Here is a 22,554-nt window from a genome sequence, read left to right as displayed (position 1 = left end):
TAGAAGTTGTTGCGTGTTCCTTCAACTATCTAAATTATACCAAACACATGTATAATTTTATTTTGGTATTATAATAAACATTGGTTTGCTATTATGTCAGATAAATTTATCATCAAATTTGTTACATTTTTTAAGATATTTGATCACAAATTCACAATTGCATTTTTCTCTATTAAAAAAAAAAAAAAATCAAATTTTATCATAGGAAGGGGTACAACTAGGGGTGTTCATCAGTTCGGTTCGGTTCGGTTCGGTTCAAACCAAACCGTACTAGGTAAACCAAAGTTATAATTCGGTTTCAAAATAGAACTGAACCAAACCGAACCGAACCAAAACTTTATTTCGGTTTGTTCGATTCAAACCGAAATATATTAATTTTTTTATTTAAAGCAATTGATTTATAATAAACCGAAGTATATTAAGAAATAAACCGGGTATTAAGCAATAAACTAAGATATTATGAAATAAACTAAAATATTTAAAGCAATTGATTAAGAAATAAACCAGGGTATTAAGAAATAAATCGGAGCAGTCCAGACCAAATTCATAATATAAAAAAGTTCGGTCGGTTCGGTTATTTTGGTTTTGAAAATTTTCAAACCGAACCGAAATTATAATTTGGTTTTAAAAAGCAAACTGAACCAAACCATTAAATCAAAAAAACCGAACCGTTTAATCCAAACTAATTCAATTTGGTTCAAAACCAAATAAACCGGATCCAATGAACAGCCCTGGGTACAACAATTAATGATAGAATTTTTTGGGTCTAATTGCTAGCATCCCCCAATTAATCATTAATGTTTATTAATTTCTTTATCGGAAATCAAAATATTCTATTTTTTATTTAACCTAATATATAATCTATTATTTGATAATTGTATTAAATTTAATCTCCACCAACCGTAATAACCAAACAAATACTATTATTTGATAATTGTATTTAATTTAATTTATAATATATTCAAATCACAATTATGTAACAAATTGTTGTGCATTCCTTTGAAATGTTGCCCTTTTTTTAGTTCATGAGTTTTATTTTTGTTACTTCTATTTAGTATGAATAGAAAAAAAAATGTGATTAGTATGCACCATATAATATAAAAAGATTCTGCATTTAATACCCCCAACTTTTTTGGATAACTACCAACCTAGGTCCTATTTAAAAAGAAAAGTAAAAATTAGTAAAACCAACAAAGGTCATGGCTTAAATTTTCTGTGTTAAATTCGTCTAACTAATGTGTAACAAGTCAAGATGTTTATTTTTTTTTAACTTACATTAGATTCTATTTTTTGAATGTATGAGAATTTCACAATTAGAAAACTTATTTTTAAAATAAATCAATTATAAATTTCCAAGTTAACAAAATTATAGATTCTCATCAACTAATTATTACTTGTTAATCCTATATTGGAACTTTCAACTCTAATTACTATTCTAATTGTAGTAATTTTTAATTATTTTAAAAATGGATATACTTTAATTTATATTTCTATTATTTTCAATTTCATTAGAATTTATTAATGGGATGATTAATACGGATGCGCAGAGAATTTTGGACCCAAAAATAGTTTGAAAGCTTAAAATAAAGTTCCAAAAATATTATTCACATCAACCCATTACACATATATCCATATATAGTTCGCCACTTAAAATCTATAAATTCCCACCTCCTCCTCCAATCTCCATAACCCATTAGCTTTGCTCTCTAAAACCTCTCTCCTTTTTCAGCTACTTTTATCAGTTCATAATCAAAGTTTACAATGGATATGGATCTTGCGCCAAAAGCCCCGAAAGTATCGTATGGCGGAGAAGGAGGCTCGTATTCCTCGTGGAGCTCGGACGACCTTCCGATGCTACACGTGGCGAGCATCGGTGCCGCTAAGCTCCTCTTGAAGACTCGCGGTTTCGCTGCGCCAAGTTACTCCGATTCCTCCAAGGTCGCCTATGTCCTTCAAGGTAATTTTTCTTTTTTTTTTCTTTCTGATTCCAATTCATCACTACATGGGACTTTTAAAGATTTCTGTTAGTTAAGAATTTTTTTATAAACCATAATTAGAAAAAAAAAATTATGAAACCAACATGATTATTTTTTATTTTTTTTTACAAAAATCATAATAACAGAAATGTCATTTTGGTCCCGAATTTTTTGTTGGGTGTCATTATTTTCACAATTTTTCAACTTTTTTTTTTCTCAAAATCTGTGAAAATGGCTGGGACCGGAATTGAACAATTCGGTCCCCGAAAAAAAAAATGGGACCGAAATAACACCTCAGTTCTTATGATTTTTGTAAAAAACAAAACAATCAAGTTGGTTTGGTTAATTTATTTATTTATTTATGATTTCTAAAAAAAAATCATTCGATTAAGCTTAATTAAACCACAATTGGGATATTTTTATGCTTATTTACTATGAATGATCAATAAGTTACATGAACACAATTGGAACATTATTTGTGTTGTTGATGAACACATAATCATTCCTCAGTGTTGTTAAGAAGTTACACAAGAAATTGAAACTTAGTTTTATGTAACACAATGCATTGCCATTTTACAAAGTTTCAGCTATTGGTATATGTATGTTTTAGTGTAATTTCCTTTGTTAAGTAAAGGCCTATTTATCTTTGAGCATTTATTTTATTGACTTGTGATCTTTATTTTTTTGTAGAGTTCATAACTGTACAACTGTTCCAATTTTTTTTTTTTCCTTAAACATGGGGACTCAACAATCAACTGGTTTACTCTTAAAAGAAAAGGAAACAACATACTGAAAACAAAATTGAGCTATTTTGGACAACGATAAAAGAAAAAATATAGTAAAAATTTAAGGGGGCTTTTACAGCTAACAAGAACAACACTGGTGAGCTATTTTTAATTCACATTTTTTTTCATTTTCTGACAGTAGATATTTTCTTAATATGTTTGTAATACTGTCAAGTCAAAATGGGATCATCTATCATAACTATAAGTTAGATTTTTCCCTTTAGCTTTTGATATGTGCTGCTGAATCAGCTGTTGCAGAATCAATTCCCTAATTATTGTGCCATTATCTTTTCAAAGAGACAAAAATATTCCAAATATTTGGTATTAGTGCACTTATAAGTCACTTTCCTGACTCCACAATTTATTTTCTTTTCAGGTTAAGATAAGCTTTGTAGTACTGTAATTTTTGCTTTTAATAACTCTTACTAATAGATACTGATAGCCACTATCAGTTTTTAAAAAAAAATAACTCTTACTAATAGTATTCATGACATGGCCTACTTTTAAAACTTTTTAGACCATATTTAGCACTTCATTAATTTCTCAATGAAAGGACTTATTTTAGAGCTTTTTTTCACTCCATAATTCATAAAAAGTGTGTCTTATCTGAATAATAAAAAAAATGAATAGGTAGTGGAATTTGTGGGCTAACTATTCCAGAGGCTGAAAAAGAGAAAGTTATTGCTATCAAAGAGGGTGATGCACTCGCAATTCCTTTTGGATATGTCACATGGTGGTTCAACCCGAATGAATCTGACCTCACAATTCTCTTCCTTGGCGACACCTCAAAGGGTCACAGGCCTGGCCAATTCACTGACTTCCAGCTGACGGGCCCCACTGGTATTTTCACTGGATTCACACCTGAATTCGTTTCTCGTGCCTGGGACCTTTCTGAAAATGATGTTTCCAAGTTGGTGCATAACCACTCCAGCACTGGCATTGTCAAGCTAAAAGACAGTCAGAAAATGCCAGAGCCGTCAGATAAAGATAGAGATGGATTGGTGGTGAACTGCTACGAGGCACCACTAGATGTAGACATAAAGGGAGGTGGTTGTGTGGTGGTGTTGAACAGCAAGAACCTACCAACTGTGGAATTGGTTGGTTTGGGGGCCGACTTAGTGAAACTGTGTGGTGGGGCCATGTGCTCTCCTGGATTTTCTTGTGACTCGGCATATCAGGCAAGAATTTTTGCCCCACTTAAAGGCCCCTGCTGCACATCAATTTATTATTTTTTGTTGAAGTTGTGTTGTTTTGACTGATTGAGAAAGTAAGACTTTTTTGGTATAGTACAGGACTACTGGTACATTACTGCTAGGTTAACCTTTTAACTGAAATTTGAATTGTGGTGGTTTCAGGTGACGTATGTGGTGAAAGGAAGCGGGAGGGTGCAGGTGGTGGGGATAGATGGGAAACGGGTGCTTGAGACAAAGGTGTCAGGAGGACAGCTGTTTATCGTGCCGAGGTTCTTTGTTGTGTCGAAAATTGCTGATCCCGAAGGCATGGAGTGGTTCTCTATCATCACTACTCCAAAGTAATTCATATAAACTCCTCATTTTAGGTCAATTTGGTGTTTTATATGCATTAATTATATAATTATAACTATTATTTTGGAAATGCAGCCCTGTGTTTAGTCACCTGGCAGGGAGGACATCAGTTTGGAAAGCAATTTCTCCTCAAGCACTGGAGGCTTCTTTTGGCACCACATCTGAATTAGAGCAGCTATTTCGCTCCAAACGCACCTCTGACGCTATCTTCTTCCCTCCCAAGTGAATAATAAATAATAAATGGAGGATGTATCTGCATATAACATGTGATATGTATGATATATCTGGTCATTATCTCTTAGTTTTATATGGATAGTGGGGGCTGTTAGTTATCTTCTGTTTTGTTGTTGGGTCTCTGTTTCTGTTCTCAAAAGAATCAGTGAGTTAACGAGATTTAAAATAAAGCAGCATTTTAACGGGGCTTTGTTATAACTTTTGTTGCCAGGATGTTAAAGGGATTTAAAATAAAGCTGCATTTTATGATAATGAGTTCTTTATCTGTTTCTGTTTGTGTTAATTATTATTACAAAAATATTTCTGGGAGAAAGTATGATTACTGGTACTTCTAGAACAATAGCTGCAAGTGTTGTTTCTTGTTAAACCACATGACAGTATCGCTGTTTGTCGAAAGGTTGGCGATGCTTCGGTGGTGAAATTTTCGAAATTGAATTGAATGAACCACATGACAGTATCTATGCGGTTAAGTGACCACAAAATTAAATACTTTTTTGTGGGAATTTTGAATTTATCAGATATGTGAAGGAGATGCAATAATCTGTTTGTGTGATTTTGCATGTTTGTACTTGTTCTTCTCGTGAGATGATATCTCAGGCTCTCAGCTTCAATGGCTTAAAGAAATACAACAATATATAACTTATTTGTTTTGTCAGCAATATTATTCATTTAGAGAGAAATTATGGGTTCCTGAAAAGTTCTGGTTCATACACAAATTCCTGTAATTAATTGATAGGGTCAGGACCTAAGGCAAGCTCCTTCCTGCAACAAAGAACTGTCTAAATCAATTTGGATTAACAAAAGAGACTTAATTTAATCCATACCATGATACCAACCAAATATATGAAGGCTATTCCGAAGCACCTATATATATGAAGGTTATTCGGACCATTCAAATTCTGAATAATTTCTTTTAACTAAAAAAATAACTTTTTAACTTTCAAGAGTATTACCTGTTATTGTTCGATATATATATATATATATATATATATTTTTAATAAAGAGACTAAAGCCCATTTTCATTAAAGAAAATGTTAACTTACAGCCACATCAAGTCTGTCTTAACAAAAGGAAACTAATAAAACCCTGACAACAATGTCCATCAGCTGGTAATACCAAAATATAACAGCAAAAACTAACAAGTTCATCAACACATGTAAGCCACACACACAGAGGCTGAGGTTAAAGTATATTACACACAAAATTTGGCTGAATAGCCCTAGTTCTCCCATTAGTTGGCATCAGCTTCATAAGGAACAATCTTGTTTTCTGGATCTTCTTCATAGGTCTAAGCTTCCTCTGGCAGATCATCATCAGTGTGCCAACTAGCAAGGGGAATAGCCTCCATAATTCCATATCCATTAGCAGCCATGCACCTTTTGTTTCACTTGTCCTGTCCAATAATGCACAAGAGAAATGATCAGCAGAATAATTTGTCTAGGTACAAACGGTTCAAATTCATTAACTCAAAAGATTCCTTGTTGAGTTAATGCAGAGGATATGCATTCGTCCCAAAAACTGAGGACGGATAGCAGTTTCCATCCCCAAAATAGGATCCTCTTTAAGAGCTTTTATTTCTCTATTAATCTAAAGACAAAGTGAGAATCACCAATCCATCCTTCTTCTCTGTTCGTTGTGTCAGAGAAAGAACAGAACCAACACTTGTCTATCAAATTTTTTTCCAAAATTTGACAATTGACTTTCAAAAGATTTTAATTTAAAAAACAATGCGTAATGCAAGTATTGGAGATCTCATCATATCTACGTGGGAAATTTGCAACTTCATCCCTCTCTCTATCTCTGCTTTTCTTCCCCAGTTCCCCATCTTCCTATACTATCCAAATAAGGAAATAACACAACAGCTTTGATCACCATTTTTAGCCTTCTTGCCAAGTTCCAACGGCTCTAAAGCCTTGACAAGTAATTGTATGCTACAAACACAACAATTAATCAGCAAATGCTGTAATTAATATCATATCTAGCTTAATTAAGTTCTATATGTGCTCAATCCTTGATTATCAATAGTTTACAAATTAGATTAACAATAGTTTACAAAGTACCTAGAGGAAATTTGGAAATAATAACAGATATTCTACAGTCCCTTGATTATCTACCGGCCTTCAATTGCGGTTATGGTCAGATGATCCACAGAGACCACAGATGATGAATCATTTTGGTAGAAGGACCCATCTGAGGTAAAACCTCCAATTCTTGTACCAACCAAGGGTTTCTTTGGGTCCTGTAGCAATGTGTCACTTGATAGCATTGTGAAAACAGAGCTCATGAATGGCCTATCATTAGGGAATTCTTGCACACACAATAGACCCACATGAACATATCTCATTAGTTCTGTTGCAAAGGCTGGGCATTCGATCACGTCGTCAAGCAGCTTTATAATGTTTCCTTCTTCCCATAATTCCCATGCCTGCATGATGATTACATAGTTTTTATTCTAATAGTATGTATTACAAATTGACTTGATTTATACAAGTCTTGCTAAACTATTTCTTGGAATTATATATGACATGTCACTCACATAAGCAAGAAGGTTTTGATTGCCTCGATTTTTCTTGCCACTTATTATCTCAAGAACTAAAACTCCAAAGCTATAGACATCAGATTTAACCGAAATTACACCCTCGGAGAGATACTCAGGAGGCATGTATCCACTTCAAATATGTAAATAAAGATGAAAAATAATCAACATGAAATTAATCAAGTGGAACTTATATATGAGGAATAAGAACTGAATTGACACATACCGAGTTCCTACTAGTGTTTTCGTGTTTATCACTCCCTGCTCTCTATTAAACAATCTTGCTATGCCGAAATCTGCAATTTTAGGATTCATTTGTTCATCTAATAAAACATTTGCTGCCTTTAGATCCATGTGGATTACGTTGAATCTGGAGTCTTGATGAAGATAAAGAAGCCCTCTAGCAATCCCAATTATAATTTCTAATCTCGTTGTCCAATTTAAGGAGGCACGCCTGGTAGCATCTGTTACATGAGTTAACAAAATATGAAATGTTCTTGCAGTTCAATAGTTGCATGCAACAATTGTAGGAGGAATCTAGCTGTAATTGTTGAGTTGATGGAAGATGAGGAAAAGGTTTAGAATGATAAATAGATGCATACCAAAGATATAAAAATCTAAACTTTTGTTGGCCATGAACTCATAAATCAACACTCTCTCATTGTCATCAATGCAGCATCCAAGGAGTCTAACAAGGTTCCTATGCTGTAGCTTTGCAACCAGCAAGACTTCGTTCATGAACTCGTTTAATCCTTGGTGGGATTCTCTTGATAGCCTTTTCACTGCAATTTCTTGGCCACAAGGCAATTGACCCTAGCATGTTTTGTGATTGTGAGTGCCTTTTGATTTTAATAGCACAAGGACTGGAGGATGCTTTTAAAAAGGTAAATAAAAGATAGTTTGTTTTTGCAATTTTATTATTTTTCCCTTGACTAGCTAGTTTTCAAATAATTTTATTTTTATAGTAATAAGCAATTACATAAAGGAGTGAATCATTAGTATTTCTTCTGAACAACATGTGAGCCTTAAAACAAATAACAAGGAGTACCTTATAGACAATGGCAAATCCACCTTCTCCTAATTTATTTGTATTTGAAAAGCTATCAGTCGCTTGTAAAATCATGTCCATGTCAAAGACAGGGAGATCTGTTCCTTGGAACAACTCGTTTCGCTCGGAATGCTCCAGGCTTTTACCTCTGGTAGAAGATATAGCTGCATAAGTAGAAAGATGTCTAAAAGCAGAAAATTTTATTTGGATCTGCAATCGTTGTTATAACGGGTCGGGTTGGTTGGGTTTCATTGAGATTATTAATCCAATTTTCTATAGTTTGGTTACAAAATTTTTTATCCGTAACTGATTCCAGTTAAGATATAAATCATTCATCAGAGTTTCATGTTAGATGGGGTTTTGTGAGTTCAGTGGGTTTCATCTAAAAATAAAGCATTTCTAAAAATCATAAGAACCAATAAGTTATAATTGGAATAAATACAAATAAGAATGCAATATACTCTAAGTAACAATATAGTAGAGTTTTATTTTGAAACATCAAAATTAACAATATCCACATAATTTCTATAATAATATTACTATTTTAGTTATGTACAAGTAACTTTTCTTAAGAAAAATATTGTACTATGGTTGGGTCGGGTTTACTCAACTGTTTTACAAGATATATATCCAAAATTTATTTGCCGGATTTATCAAAATACAATCCATATCTAAGCAACCAAGTTCTATAATAGTAATTTTTCGGGTCAGGCTGGCTGGGTTAGTCAGAATAGTCGGATTAATCAGCTGTGACTTAAATCACTACAGTTACCTTGTTTTGTATATCTCATCTTTTTCCTCCATAGTAGATATACAATTGAAGATATTAGGAGCACAAATATTATGCTACCTGATATTATTCCAATAATTACTGCCCTTCGTTTTCTATGATTTGTACCTACATTAAAAGACAGTACTTTCTTAAAATCTAAATTGGAAAGTGAATTTTTTTTTTTTTTTATATTAAAGAAAAATGCCTCAAATATAGCTTCTCAAACTCTTATTTACTGTAACTTACTATTACCATAGTTGTTATTGCTAAACCAGAACTGTGATTCCCTCACAAGAAAAAAAAATGCTTAAAAGAATCCCTACAAGTCATGATTCTACAAGGAAAATGAAAATAGAGGGAAAACTCACCAAGCTCAGACTTTGAAACCTTCACATAAAGAACTTGTTGGCCACCAATGTTCTTCGTATCAGTAAGCACTGTTTGCCACATAACACAGCCGCTCCCTTGTCCCCTGATATCCAAGGGGGCATATGCCATGCATGAGCAATTCATCAAGCATCTTCTCTTGCACTCCTTAACACTGATGCTCGCATCAGCAGTTGCATTATGTGAATATGGTACCTCTACTCCTTCAATAACATAAAACCCATCACTATTAGCACTACAACCTAAAGGCACCATGCGTTTACACCCACCTGAAGTGTTTCTCATGTACCACTCTGTTGGTGTCAGTGGCTCAAATCCTCTCAGGCAACTACAGGCTTGCATATCGGTACGTTGGCAAATACTGAAAGGTCCACACCTTGCATATTGGCTGCACTCATCTTTTGATTTCGACCAGAACAAGTTCCAGGTCTGATGAGGTTGATCCCAGAAAAAACGTTGACTTATACCAGTTTCATTCAGGACTAATCGGGTCAAGGTCGAGTTGGACTTAGCTTCAAATCCATATGACACCTCATCTTGATCCCACACAAATATGAAATTCAACATGTCTTTATAAGTTAACATCTGGGGTGCTGCACTAAAATATTCTCCATTCCAAATACCAGTACGGCTAATTATCTGCGAACGGTCCCATGTAATAATCTCAGGAACACCTTCAGTGTCCATCTCATACCTGTAGTTACCTTCTGATGGGTCATCACTGCTTTTCCAGGAAGAGAGATATGTCTCAAAGCCAGTCCTGAAGTTTTTGCCAATTTTCATGCCAGGAAGCAATGTATTCGTTGGGTGATCAAAACTTTGCCATATGATACTATTGCTCATTTGATCTTTCAGTATAAGATTTCCAGAATCATTCAGCTCCAATATTGGACTGAAATTATTGGCATCACTTGAGGAGTTAGAGCTAGATGACCATACGGTCCTTCCTGTTGAGTCATATAGCATTATTGACCCTCTCTTATTTAAGGTTAGTGTGCCAGAGGTGTTGTTCAAGGGACTATCTCTGTTTGCAACCCATACAACAGTGTCTGGCGAGACTGTGAACCATACACCCATGAAACGTTTTCTGGATGAACCAGAGCTGAAGAACCCGAGCTCAAATACGGATTTTGGTGAGACAAGAGTCTCTCCATCAGTAAGGTTTTCAGCTCTCAGTAAGGAATCTTTTGGGATGGCAAAAGGTGAGAAAGAAAAGAGAAAGAGAGTAATTGTTGATATTTTATAAATCGTATCTTTGTTCATCACTTCTAGTACCAAAATCAAGGATAATTAAATTGGAGTATTAAGGCAATTGGAACACTTCTGGCATTGGTTTCTGATTTTCATGGGGAGCTTTCTGGTTAGATAACAACAATTTTATGCTTATGCTGAATGCAATTGACTAGTCCAAGAAAATGACATTTTTGACCAATTGATTTCTTCTGTATGAGACAATTATAGAAAGAGAATTGATTGATTGGTCATGCCATCTGGTAAGTGGTTATGTGGGTGGGTCCTAGATGACAGTGGGTGGAACATATATTGATTTAATAAATTTCAACCGATGTTGACGTAATTTAACTCCATGTCCAGTGCACCAGTCAATTTATTTCAACTTTGCATTTAATCCATTCACATCTTCTAGTCAAAGTAACTAATTTGGTATGTTGAAAATTATTCCCATGGTTCAAAATTTGTCATGACCTAAATCTCACGGAATTCACATCCTCTCCAATACCTGATAAGAGAATCTTTTACAATTAGTAGATCTTTACTGTTCTTTTTAACTTGGCACGTATCTCAAAGCCCAATAATACTGCCCCCTATGCTAGTCTGAATCCCAAATTGGCTGAGATTTAATTTCAAACCGTAAAATGAGGGTAATCATCTGCAATACCTAAGAGGATACGAATCCAATCTCACCTACCCATTGAGCTGGCCTTGTAATACATTAAATTGGTCAAAAGAAAATATTATTTTTCATAATTTAGGCAATAATTAAATAAATACTAATTCGTTAATTTTTTTACTGTGCTCTTATTGGCGGTATATTTAGGTCCCATATATTGCTTTAGGGGCAACATTTCAGAGCATGGCTCCTCTCTAATTTACTGTATTCAAAGCATGCTTCTGGTAGAATTTTAAAGTTAATTTTTGTTGGAAATTGTTAGATTACAAGCAACTCTTCTCAGATCCGATCGACAAGGACCTTCGATGGATGGTATGAATCTGACAGGCAACAACATTCAATAAATTCTACTATTATACTGTCCCAACTGCAACAACAGAACAGGCTTGTCAAAATGGAATGGTCCTTAAATTGAGTTCTTGTAGAAAAAATGTACATAAAAACTTTAATAAAAAAGTAGTACAAAGGAATAACAATTTATTTCTATGAAATAAATATCGAGTAAATCGAGTAACAAGAATATTAACTCGTAAATATTCGCAAATTTTTGCTTTACTGTGGTCTAAGAAATAAAAAGAATCCGCTTGTGCTTATAGAATCTTACTTATCTATCGAATTTATATATCAAAATAACTAATATAGTCATTATTTAATGAGTCAGGTCCATTTACTTTTGATTTTTTTTTTTAAGATAGCTTATTTTCTAAGACTTTTAAGATAGTTTAATTTTTGAAGAAGAATGTGAAAAGAAATAATAACACTTTTTTGGTTTGCAAATAAATAATTGAATATTTCAAATATTCTAGAATATATCGGTTACACATTCAAGAAGACCAAATTGAAATAATGAAACATGAAGAGGGTTATGTCACTATGGGCAGATTATTCCTAAGAAAATTCAATTACTCATAATTAGTCATTATGATAACGACTATTCCATTTTTGAAATATAACTAAAAAACTGCAAAAAAATTCAAATTCATTATATGACTTATTTCTTCTGAAAAAACAAAAAGAATGCACAAGCATATACAATTCTTGAGCTAAAAATAAATCCGCACCTTCTTACGTTGATTCTTTCTTCACTGAGGAGGCATCTGTCTTTAAAACAGAAACGAAAGCACATTCAGGTTCTCACAACTAGATTTAGGCATTTTAATTTGATCATTCATGGCTCTAGGATTACAAACAGAGGTGGGTTTCTTCGTCCCAAGTTCAGAACGCTGAATCACACCTAAACCTTTACCTTTAAACCCTGGCAGTAGGGAAGGGAGATGAATGACCAAAATTTTTTTAAATACCATAATAAAAAAATAAATAAACCAAAACACATCAGTTCTGTTTTGGGGGAATTCCACATTTATCCAGGGGGACAGCAGAGCCAATCTACAGTCCCACTGCATGTTACAACAACCCAAAACACTCCTTGTGGCCCGCAAGAAAATTGATTGATTGGTCAAGCCATGTGGTAAGTGGTTATGTACTTCTGTGGGTGGGTCCTAGATGACAGTGGGTAGAACATATTGATTTAATAAATTTCAACCGATGTTGATGTAGTTTAATTCCATGTCCAGTTATTTCAACCTTCTAGAAGACCAAATTGAAATAATGAAACATGAAGAGGGTTATGTCACTATGGGCAGATTATTCCTAAGAAAATTCAATTACTCATAATTAGTCATTATGATAACGACTATCCCATTTTTGAAATATAACTAAAAAGCTGCAAAAAATTCAAATTCATTATATGACTTATTTCTTCTGAAAAAACAAAAAGAATGCACAAGCATATACAATTCTTGAGCTAAAAAAATCCGCACCTTCTTACGTTGATTCATCACTGAGGAGGCATCTGTCTTTAAAACAGAAACAAAAGCACATTCATGTTAGCCTCAATAACAAAACTAGTGGATTTCAGCACAAAGGCGACCTCTCCCACAACTAGATTTAGGCATTTTAATTTGATCATTCATGGCTCTGGGATTACAAACAGAGGTGGGTTTCTTCGTCCCAAGTTCAGAACGCTGAATCACACCTAAACCTTTACCTTTAAACCCTGGCAGCAGGGAACGAAGACGAAGGGCCAAATTTTTTTAAATACCATAATAAAAAATAATAATAAACCAAAACACCCCGTTTTGGGGGAATTCCACATTTACCCAGGCCGCAGATTGGCTCTGCGAGCCCATTTGGGAAGACAACAGAGCTAATCTGCGGCCCCACTGTGCATGTTACAACAACCCAAAACACCTCATGCGGTCTGCTAAGTGAGATCGCAGATTGGATCTGCAGTCCCCCCAAATGGAGCCGCAGATTGGTTCTACGCTCAAAACGGAAGTATTTTGGTTTTTTTTTTTTATTATGGTATATAAAAAAAATTCGGGACGAAGAGCTTTACCCGTTCCATGTGCAAATATAATTTGGATCAGGCCTTCATGGGCTGCCTCGAAGTTAAGCCCAATATATTTAAGAATTAACAAAGGTATATATTTTTTTGGAAATAGCATGATATGATGTCTTTTCAAAATTTTAGGCTTTCATGTGTTACTCTGATCTTACACTACTAAATTTTATACAGAAGAGCACTATTGTATTCTTGATAATTCTATCCTAATTTTTTTTAGAAACTTTAATACCTTGCAATATTCAATAATACCTTGGAGATCAAATTTTGATTATTTTGGAAATTCTTTTTAACTTTTTTAGAATAAAAAAAAAACTATTTGTCAGAATTTTTATTTTTATTTTTTTATTGTTAAAACAATGATTTAAAAAAATTCTACAAAAATACTAAATTTTTTTTTTTAAATATATAATATTTGGTCTCCAAGCACATTTTCCTCACATCATATTGAATTAGTTGCATAATTATATCATCAGTCTTACTTTAATTCTTGATCAATACATCAAATTGTCCTCACATTTTATTCTTTAGTTAAGCAACCTCACATGTGACAACGCATAAAAACCATTAGCTTACAAGAAGAAAACAAAAGTCACATTTAGAATAATTCACAAAAGTAGGAGATTTTTATTCAAATGGTTTTGGAAAAAATCTCATTCAAAATTGGATTTATTGTCTGATTCACATTAAAATTAGCTCAATCAATTTGGATTCACATAACCGTTTGAATTTACTAAATTTTTAATTTGTTTGCAAGAATCTCAGCACATTTCAAAACAACATAAAAAACTACCTTTCAGAATACGACTGGTTTTGATTCTGGAATAGAATAAAACTAGATCCAATGCAGAGACAAGCAACGTATCACAATCTGGTTCATATGAGTGTCCTCTACATGTACATGTAGCAGTTTTGGCAAGTTTGAATCAGAGATATGCCTTTCCATTTATTTCCTATTTAGGGGTTATTTTGATCATGTACTGTACCAGTATGAATTATTTTGGGTTGTCTATGAGCTCTGGGGTGCCATTCACTCACAAGTTACCCAATTTTTCCTCCCTAACCCTCATTATGTGTAATCCAGCATCAACTAATTAAGCTTTTCTCATCTCTCATTTGTGCAATTATAATTTAATTTTGCCAAAATTGGCCCTGATCATTAGCCGAATTTGAAATTTTCCACAAGATGCTTTCAATTATCTAGTTGGGTCATTCATTGATACCCACAAATCCACAATATTCCTAGTATATATTCATTTGAATTTTTTTTTTCTATGTAATACCATGGTAAAGTAGTTTGTACCTTGATTGGGCGACTCGGTTTGAGATATCCCTTGGTTTGGTGCATGGCCTGACTTATCTGAATGTAAAGTTCAATCTCAGAATTATACCTACAGAGAGACTAATTTGTAATCATGAACTCAATATCCACTGCCACAGAAGTGATGGCAGCTTGCTGCCATTGTAACATGTGGGCTATCAGATCCGACAGAACACCTGAGGAGGGGGCAAATCGTGCCGATACGCAGCTAGCGGTGCTCTCCCCCAAATGCTCCGGATGACGCTGTGGCAAATAAACCACCACACTCCCTTTCTTCGGCAGCGATATCAGCGGGCCAGCGATCGGTGAGAGACGAGCCACGGATCGGAGTCGCGTGGGGAGGTAGCGCGCACGTGCAAGCCGTGGCGCGATTGCTCCTCTCTTCTCCGCCATTTTTAGGGATGAGAGGAAGAGATTAACGGTGGCTCATTTCTGTGGGAAAGAAATAACGGAGTCAGGGGAAAAAAAAAAAAAAAAGGAGAAAAAGACAGTTTTACCCTACATAACTTAAAAGATTGAGACATTTTATTAAGGCATGCTCCAGACGTTGGGAGGCGGATGGAAGGAACGACAAATTTTTTTTGCAGAGGCGAAAATTTCCGAAATTTGGTCAGCTCAAATCAATTTACCTTCCTTCTTCAGAAGAGGAGAATCGGAGAGGGAGCCAAGGGAAACGAGAGAGAGCGCGCACTGTTAGGAGGGAAAACACAAGGTAGATTTTGACAAAATCTGTTACCTCCAAATTGGAATGTAGATTCTACTGTTCTGAGAATAGGCTACCCCTGTTGTCTCCTTCCTTCCCTTTCCTTTAATGAGATTTACCCTCCGATATTGGAGCACACCCTAAAAGTCAAGATTTAATTAAAACTAATTACTTTACTACAACCAAAACAATTTTACTGCACTAGACAACCCCATAAAATAAACATTGCCAAACACCACAGTTAACAAATCATAATTTGTTAAGGAACTTTTTAAATTTATATCCAATTAATTACATATTTCAAAATTTTAGTTCGATTTTAAAGCTCAACTAAAAATTACTATAATTTTTTACGAAGTAAAATTATGAGGAATATTTCCAACATCTTTTCACTCTACAATAAAATTTTAATTTATTTTCACAATTTTAAGATTTGTTCAGTCTTATTCAAAATCCAGACAAATTAAAAAAAATTAACATGACAAAAGACAATTTCTAAAAAATTTTTAATCTCGTTTGACAATATTTTTGCAATTATTTTAATAATTTTTGGCGTCTTTATAAAATTTGCTCAAAATTATCAAACATGATTTTCATCTCAACCTTTAACACGGCATGACGGACCGACACTGCGCGACTATTCCTTCTCTGTCTTAAAATTTACAATTTCCGGACATTTCTATTACATAATCATAATATTTGAAACTTTAGTTTTATTTTATGATTTTTTCATGATTTTTTCATTTTTTATTCTAAAATTTGGAATAACTTAGTTTCTTAAAACCAGTGTTATAAAAACCGTCCGTTGAGGCCGACTAATCGGCCGATTAGTTGTTGGCGGTAATCAAACCGTCACAGATTTTTCTGATTAATCGGTCAATTATTTCTAATTATTTTCAATTAATTGTTTGACGGTACCTTATCCATCCGATAACCGCATACCCTTATTTACAACACTTCTTAAAACATATATAAAATTGATTTAACTCTTTCTATGTATATATAAAAACAACAAACGATATAAGATCAGTAATTTGATAAATTTAAATGAGTGAGTCTATGGTACTATGCATATCACGGGTTGGCACCGTGCTACGGCTCTATATTCGAGTTTCAAATTCTAACGGTCGATCCGAACTGTTTATCTTGTTCTCCATATTAATATGTGTTTGGAGACCAAATTTTACATTTTTTTTTTAATTTTTTTACTATTTTTTTAGATATTTAGAATATCACTTGATCTGAAAATTTTGGACCAAAAAAAAAACAGTGATTTTCAATAAATCTAAAAAATTAGTAAAAAAATTTCAAAAAATGTAAAATTTGGTCTCCAAGCAAATATTAATATGGAGAACAAGATGAACGGTTCGGATCGACCGATAGAATTTGAAAACTCAAATATAAAACCGTAGCATGGTGCCAAATCGTAATATGCATAGTACCATAGACTCACTCAATTTAAATTTAATATTTAATATGGGGAGGCATTAAAATCTACATATTTTGAACCCCATTTCATGAATTCCTGACTCTGCCCTTGAACCGCCGATCCCAACAAAGTACTTTGGGAATTGTATTGCATTTTGCTTGACCTCAGCCAATGTCGCCGACTTGGTTCAAGACAATGGGATCGTAGTAGCAGCTGAGGCCTGAAGCTAAAGCAGTTGCACAATCGAGCGAGAGTTTGAAATCAGCACGGAATTAAATGGGCCTAGATTTTATTAATGTACAGAAACTGATAATGGGCCTTAGGTTTTAATGGGCTTGTAATTCTGCCAAGAGATATTGGGTTTAAAAGATGAATACAATTAATTGCAAGTACAAAAGATCCAATCACAAGATAGAGCACCAGATTAGCAGCCCAATTGGTAGATCCAATCACAAGAGAAAAGTTCCATATATAAAGAGCGCACTTTAACAAGCAATGGCAGCACAAGATTAGCAGCCCAATTAATTGGTTCAATTCATAAAATCAAAAGATGAAATTATTTGATTGAATAAATTAAACCTATAGTTCAATTCTAACGCTTGCAGATAAGAGGGAAATGACATTTTGATGGACCAGAGAGAGGTTGAATCTGACTAACAAATGGGCCCATTATCTTGCTCTTCTTTTATTTTGTGCTATGAGGACCTAAATTGACTTCTACTGTTATTCTAAAGGGATCACAGTACCTGTTATTCCTATCTCAATCTTTTAAAGTTTATTATGCATGAATCTCAAAAAAAAAAGTTTTTCATGTCTGAATCTCGACAAAGGTCCACGGCTGGATACAAATAACAATATCCTGTTATCCCTTTAGAATAACAGCAGATTTATTTCCATGAGGACCTTCCTGATCACCTCATTTGCGAGCATAGTGACAAATGAATTATTCAGGTTCAGTTCGACGAGATCAAAAATTCGTGATTCAGAAATAATTCAGGAATGATTTGGAATTATCCGCACCAAAGATCTCAATCCTACAAGAGAGCAAAAAAAACCAAAAAAATAATGTATTTGGAAAAATTCACGAATAATTCAAAAAATTAGGAAAAATTCGTAAAATTCGCGAATTATTTAGGTTTAATTCGGTCAAAGTTTGGTCAACTGAATAATTCGGCATTCGGTTCGGCATCACCAACAAAACGAATTATTTAGATTTAATTCGGATTTAATTCGCAAATCTTGTGACTATGTTTGCGAGTACTACATAACTACACAAGTATATCTCCTCCATTAGTACAGTAATATCAATAGTTCTACTAAAATTTCTCATTAATAGCAACATTAAAATGTTTGCAATAACAAACTGATCCTTTACCAAAAAAAAAAAAACAAAGTGAGAAGGGCATATCCGCATAAAAACGATAACCTTATGTACATTTTAGTTTTCAATTTTTCATATTTAATTACTCTGTGCAACCAATGCTTAATTTTTCCCTACGCTGTTTTTAACTTACAATTGTTAGCATCTTAACTAGATTTTCTATTATAATTTCTAATTCAAAGTAGTAATGTTTTTTTATAATTTTTGAAATGTATGGAAATTTTGTAATTAGCAAGTATTTGTATAAAGAAATTATATTTTAAGTCTCACGTAAGTACAATTTTATATTGAACTTTCAATTCTATAATCTTTAATTGTTATTAAAATAGAGATGCTCTAAGTTAATTTATTATTATTTTTTGATAGTTCCATTATATACCAAAAATGTTCCAAAAATATTATTTTAAATCTTAAAAAAATATTATTTTTTGAAATCTTAAAAAAAATGTTCCAAAAATATTATTGACTGCCATGTTACACATAAATCTAATTATAGTTTGTCACAAAAAATCTATAAATTCCCAACTTTCTCCCTCCATAGCTGTGATCCCTCTCTAAAACCTCTGTTCTCCCTCTTCAGCTATTTTTTATTAGATTATAATCTCCTTGCCTAGAATCAAATACTATGGATATGGATCTTGCGCCAAAAGCCCCGAAAATATCATATGGAGGAGAAGGAGGGTCGTATTGCTCGTGGAGCCCAGACGACCTTCCGATGCTACACGTGGTGAGCATCGGTGCCACTAAGCTCCTCTTGAAGACTCGCAGTTTCGCTGCGCCCAGTTACTCGGACTCCTTGAAGGTATTCTTTTTTTTTTATTATTTTCTTTTTTAATCAGTTTTAATCAAAGTTCTAAATAGTGCGCTATAGCGGCGCTATTTGAGTATAGCGCTGTTTTTTTAACCATTCCGCTATGACGTGATAAACGCTATTTAAATCTTTAGTTTTAATTTCCAATTCATCAAAACATAATTATACATGGGACGATAAGTCCATAAATGATTTCTGTAAGTTCTTAAACCACAATTGGGAATTTTTTAGCTTTTTTTTTTTTTTAATCAATGGGAGTATTCTTTGTGTTGTTTATGACCCCTTTATATATTGTAGGTTTTTTTGTGAAAATACATGTAATCATTATCCTGTTTTATTATGAAAGTATATAAGAGATTGATACTTATTTTTATGTAACACAATGCATTGCCAAAATAACAAAGTTAAAGGAATTGTTTTTTTTTTTTTAGTGTAATTTCCTCTGTTAAGTAAAATCCTAAAAAAAAATTTTAGTATTTATTCATTGATTTTTGTTGACTTGTGATCTTTATTTACCTAGGCTATTTATTGTACAGTTCATCACTGTATACTTGTTCCAAGTTAATATTTTTTTTATTTTGCCCTCATTCATGTGGACTCAATAATCAACTGGTTTAGAAACAAAATACTAAAAACAATATTAAGCTGTTTCAGATGACAACATTAAAAATAATATATTCCTACTTTCAGAGAACAAAATAATAGTAAAAATTACAGAGGGTTTTGAGCTATTTTTATTTCACAAGTTTTTTTGCTTTCTTACGGTAGATTTTTTGCAATACTATCAAGTCAAAATGGGGTTATCTGTCATAACTGTAAGTTAGACATTTCCCCTTGAACTTTTGATTTGTGCTGCTAAATCAAATGTTGCAGAATCAATTCCCTAAAATAAATTGTGCCATTATCTTTTCAAAGAGACACAAAAATATTCCAAATATTTGGTATTAGCGCACTTATAACTCACTTTTCTTACTCCACAATTTATTCTCTTTCAGGTTAAGATGCTCATTGTAGTACTGTAATTTTTGTTTTAATAACTCTGTTAATAGTATTCATGACATGGCCTACTTTTAAAACTTTTTAGACCATATTTATTCTTCTTTAGAGCTTATTTTACTCCATAATTCATAAAAAAAAAAAAAAAACTGTGTCTTATTTGAATAATACAAATTATGAATAGGTAGCGGAGTTTGTGGCCTAACTATTCCAGAGGCCGAAAAAGAGAAAATTATTGCAATAAAAGAGGGTGCTGCGCTCGCAATTCCTTTTGGATTTATCACATGGTGGTTCAACCCGAATGAATCTGACCTCACAATTCTCTTCCTTGGTGACACCTCAAAGGGCCACTGGCCTGGCCAATTCAAGGACTTCCAGCTGACGGGCCCCACTGGTATCTTCACTGGATTCACACCAGAATTTGTTTCTCGTGCATGGGACCTTTCTGAAAATGATGTTTCCAAGTTGGTGCATAACCACTCCAGCACTGGCATTGTTAAGCTAAAAGACAGTCAGAAAATGCCAGAGCCGTCAGATAAAGATAGAGATGGATTGGTGGTGAACTGCTTTGAAGCACCACTAGATATTGACATAGAGGGAGGCGGTTGTGTGGTGGTGTTGAACAGAAAGAATCTACCAACTGTGGAGTTGGTTGGTTTGGGAGCCGACTTAGTGAAACTGTGTGGTGGGGCCATGTGCTCTCCTGGATTTTCTTGCGACTCGGCATATCAGGCAAGAATTTATTCCCCACTTAAAGGCCCCTGCTGCACATCAATTTATTATTTTTTGTTGAAGTTGTGTTGTTTTGACTGATTGAGAAAGTAAGACTTTTTTGGTATAGTACAGGACTACTGGTACATTACTGCTAGGTTAAATTTTTAACCTTTTAACTGAAATTGGAATTGTGGCGGCTTCAGGTGACGTATGTGGTAAAAGGAAGCGGGAGGGTGCAGGTGGTTGGGATAGATGGGAAACGGGTGCTTGAGACAAAGGTGTCAGGAGGGCAGCTGTTTATCGTTCCGAGGTTCTTTGTTGTGTCGAAAATTGCTGATCTTGAGGGCATGGAGTGGTTCTCTATCATCACTACTCCAAAGTAATTCATATAAACTCCTTATTTTAGATATATTTTTTGTGTTTTATATGCTTAACTCTCAACCGAAAAATATGTAAGATCATGTATTCAATTTCCATCATGCGTTAATTATATAACTACAATTATTGTTTTGGAAATGCAGCCCCGTGTTTAGTCACCTGGCAGGGAGGACATCAGTTTGGAAAGCAATTTCTCCTCAAGCACTGGAGGCTTCATTTGGCACCACACCTGAGTTGGAGCAGCTGTTTCGCTCCAAACGCACCTCTGACGCTATCTTCTTCCCTCCTAAGTGAATAAAAATAACAAATTGAGGATATATCTGCATATAGCATGTGATATGTATGATATATCTGGTCATTATCTCTTAGTTTTATATGGATAGTGGGGGCTGTTAGTTATCTTCTGTTTTATTCATAGTACAAAATTTCGGCCGATAACGATACGGATTGGCCGATACGTATCAGTATCGGCCGAGTCCGATCCGATTTTGAGCCGATCCTCAAGTAGCAAATCATAAAGAAAAAAAGAAAAAAAAAACCCCAATCCTGAGCTGATCCTGAGCCGATACTCCGATCCCAAATTGGTATCGGCCGGGACTGATCCCGATCCCGATACCAATAATCCCTACTATGGTTTTATTGTTGGGCCTGTGTTTCTGTTCTCAAAAGAATCAGTGAGAGAGGCTTTGTTATAACTTTTGTTGCCAGGATATTAACGGGATTTGAAATAATGCAACATTTTATGATAATGAGTTCTTGATCTGTGCTGTTTGTGTTAATTTTATTACATGTCTTCGAAAAATCAATTATCACTTTTTGTTTTTCTTTTTCGGGGCAATATAACTTATCCATGTTATGTATGCTTCACAAAATATTTCTGGGAGAAAGTATGATTACTGGTACTTCTTGAACAATAGCTGCAGGTGTTGTTTCTTCTTAAACCACATGACAGTATTGCTGTTTGTCAAAAGGTTGGCGATGCTTTGGTGGTGAAATTTTCGAAATTGAATGCTTGAATGAACCACATGACAGTACCTATGCGATTAAGTGACCACAAAATCAAATACTTTTTTGTGGGAATTTTGAATTTATCAGATACTTGAAGGAGATGCAATAATCTGTTTGTGTGATTTTGCATGTTTGTACTTGTTCTTCTCGTGAGATGATATCTCAGCTTCAATGGCTTAAAGAAATAAAACAATATATAACTTATTTATTTTGTAAAG

The 22,554-nt window shown here is 34.0% G+C and overlaps 2 protein-coding genes and 1 long non-coding RNA gene across 5 annotated transcripts; 1 reads left to right on the top strand and 2 right to left on the bottom strand.

Moving 5' to 3' along the window:
• Positions 1–1,694: 1,694 nt before the first annotated feature.
• LOC144548069 (12S seed storage protein CRD-like) lies at positions 1,695–22,071 on the top strand. Of its 2 annotated transcripts, none has more exons than XM_078296749.1 (4): positions 1,695–1,957; positions 3,392–3,939; positions 4,117–4,292; positions 4,381–4,814. In XM_078296749.1, exons 1-4 carry the CDS (start codon positions 1,762–1,764, stop codon positions 4,529–4,531), a joined length of 1,071 nt encoding a protein of 356 aa, XP_078152875.1. In that variant the 5' UTR covers positions 1,695–1,761; the 3' UTR covers positions 4,532–4,814. The 2 variants fall into 2 exon arrangements, with proteins under 2 accessions (XP_078152875.1, XP_078152876.1); XM_078296750.1 differs by lacking the exons at positions 3,392–3,939; positions 4,117–4,292; positions 4,381–4,814 and adding exons at positions 20,421–20,968; positions 21,154–21,329; positions 21,472–22,071 and having other exon boundaries at positions 1,711–1,957.
• On the bottom strand, positions 5,528–11,573 carry LOC144548066 (G-type lectin S-receptor-like serine/threonine-protein kinase At4g27290). 2 transcript variants are annotated; one of them, XR_013509228.1, is made up of 8 exons: positions 9,264–11,573; positions 8,896–9,021; positions 8,124–8,287; positions 7,678–7,888; positions 7,302–7,539; positions 7,076–7,208; positions 6,600–6,964; positions 5,528–5,932 (listed from the first exon to the last, which is right to left on the bottom strand). XR_013509228.1 is itself a non-coding variant. In XM_078296746.1 (7 exons), the coding sequence occupies exons 1-7, from the start codon at positions 10,543–10,545 to the stop codon at positions 6,650–6,652; spliced, it is 2,469 nt and encodes an 822-aa protein (XP_078152872.1). In that variant the 5' UTR covers positions 10,546–11,573; the 3' UTR covers positions 6,551–6,649. The 2 variants fall into 2 exon arrangements, 1 of the variants encoding a protein (XP_078152872.1); XM_078296746.1 differs by lacking the exon at positions 5,528–5,932 and having other exon boundaries at positions 6,551–6,964.
• LOC144548070 (uncharacterized) lies at positions 21,613–22,130 on the bottom strand. Its single transcript, XR_013509231.1, has 2 exons — positions 21,958–22,130; positions 21,613–21,731 (listed from the first exon to the last, which is right to left on the bottom strand). It is a non-coding gene; the product is annotated as an uncharacterized LOC144548070 (long non-coding RNA).
• Between the last annotated feature and the right edge of the window lie 424 nt (positions 22,131–22,554).

This window comes from Carex rostrata, chromosome 32 (genome assembly GCF_964058835.1).
Source record: "Carex rostrata chromosome 32, lpCarRost1.2, whole genome shotgun sequence".
Classification (NCBI taxonomy): domain Eukaryota; kingdom Viridiplantae; phylum Streptophyta; class Magnoliopsida; order Poales; family Cyperaceae; genus Carex; species Carex rostrata.
The sequence above is the reverse complement of the archived record's forward strand: the minus strand, read 5'-3'. Positions and strand labels throughout refer to the sequence as shown.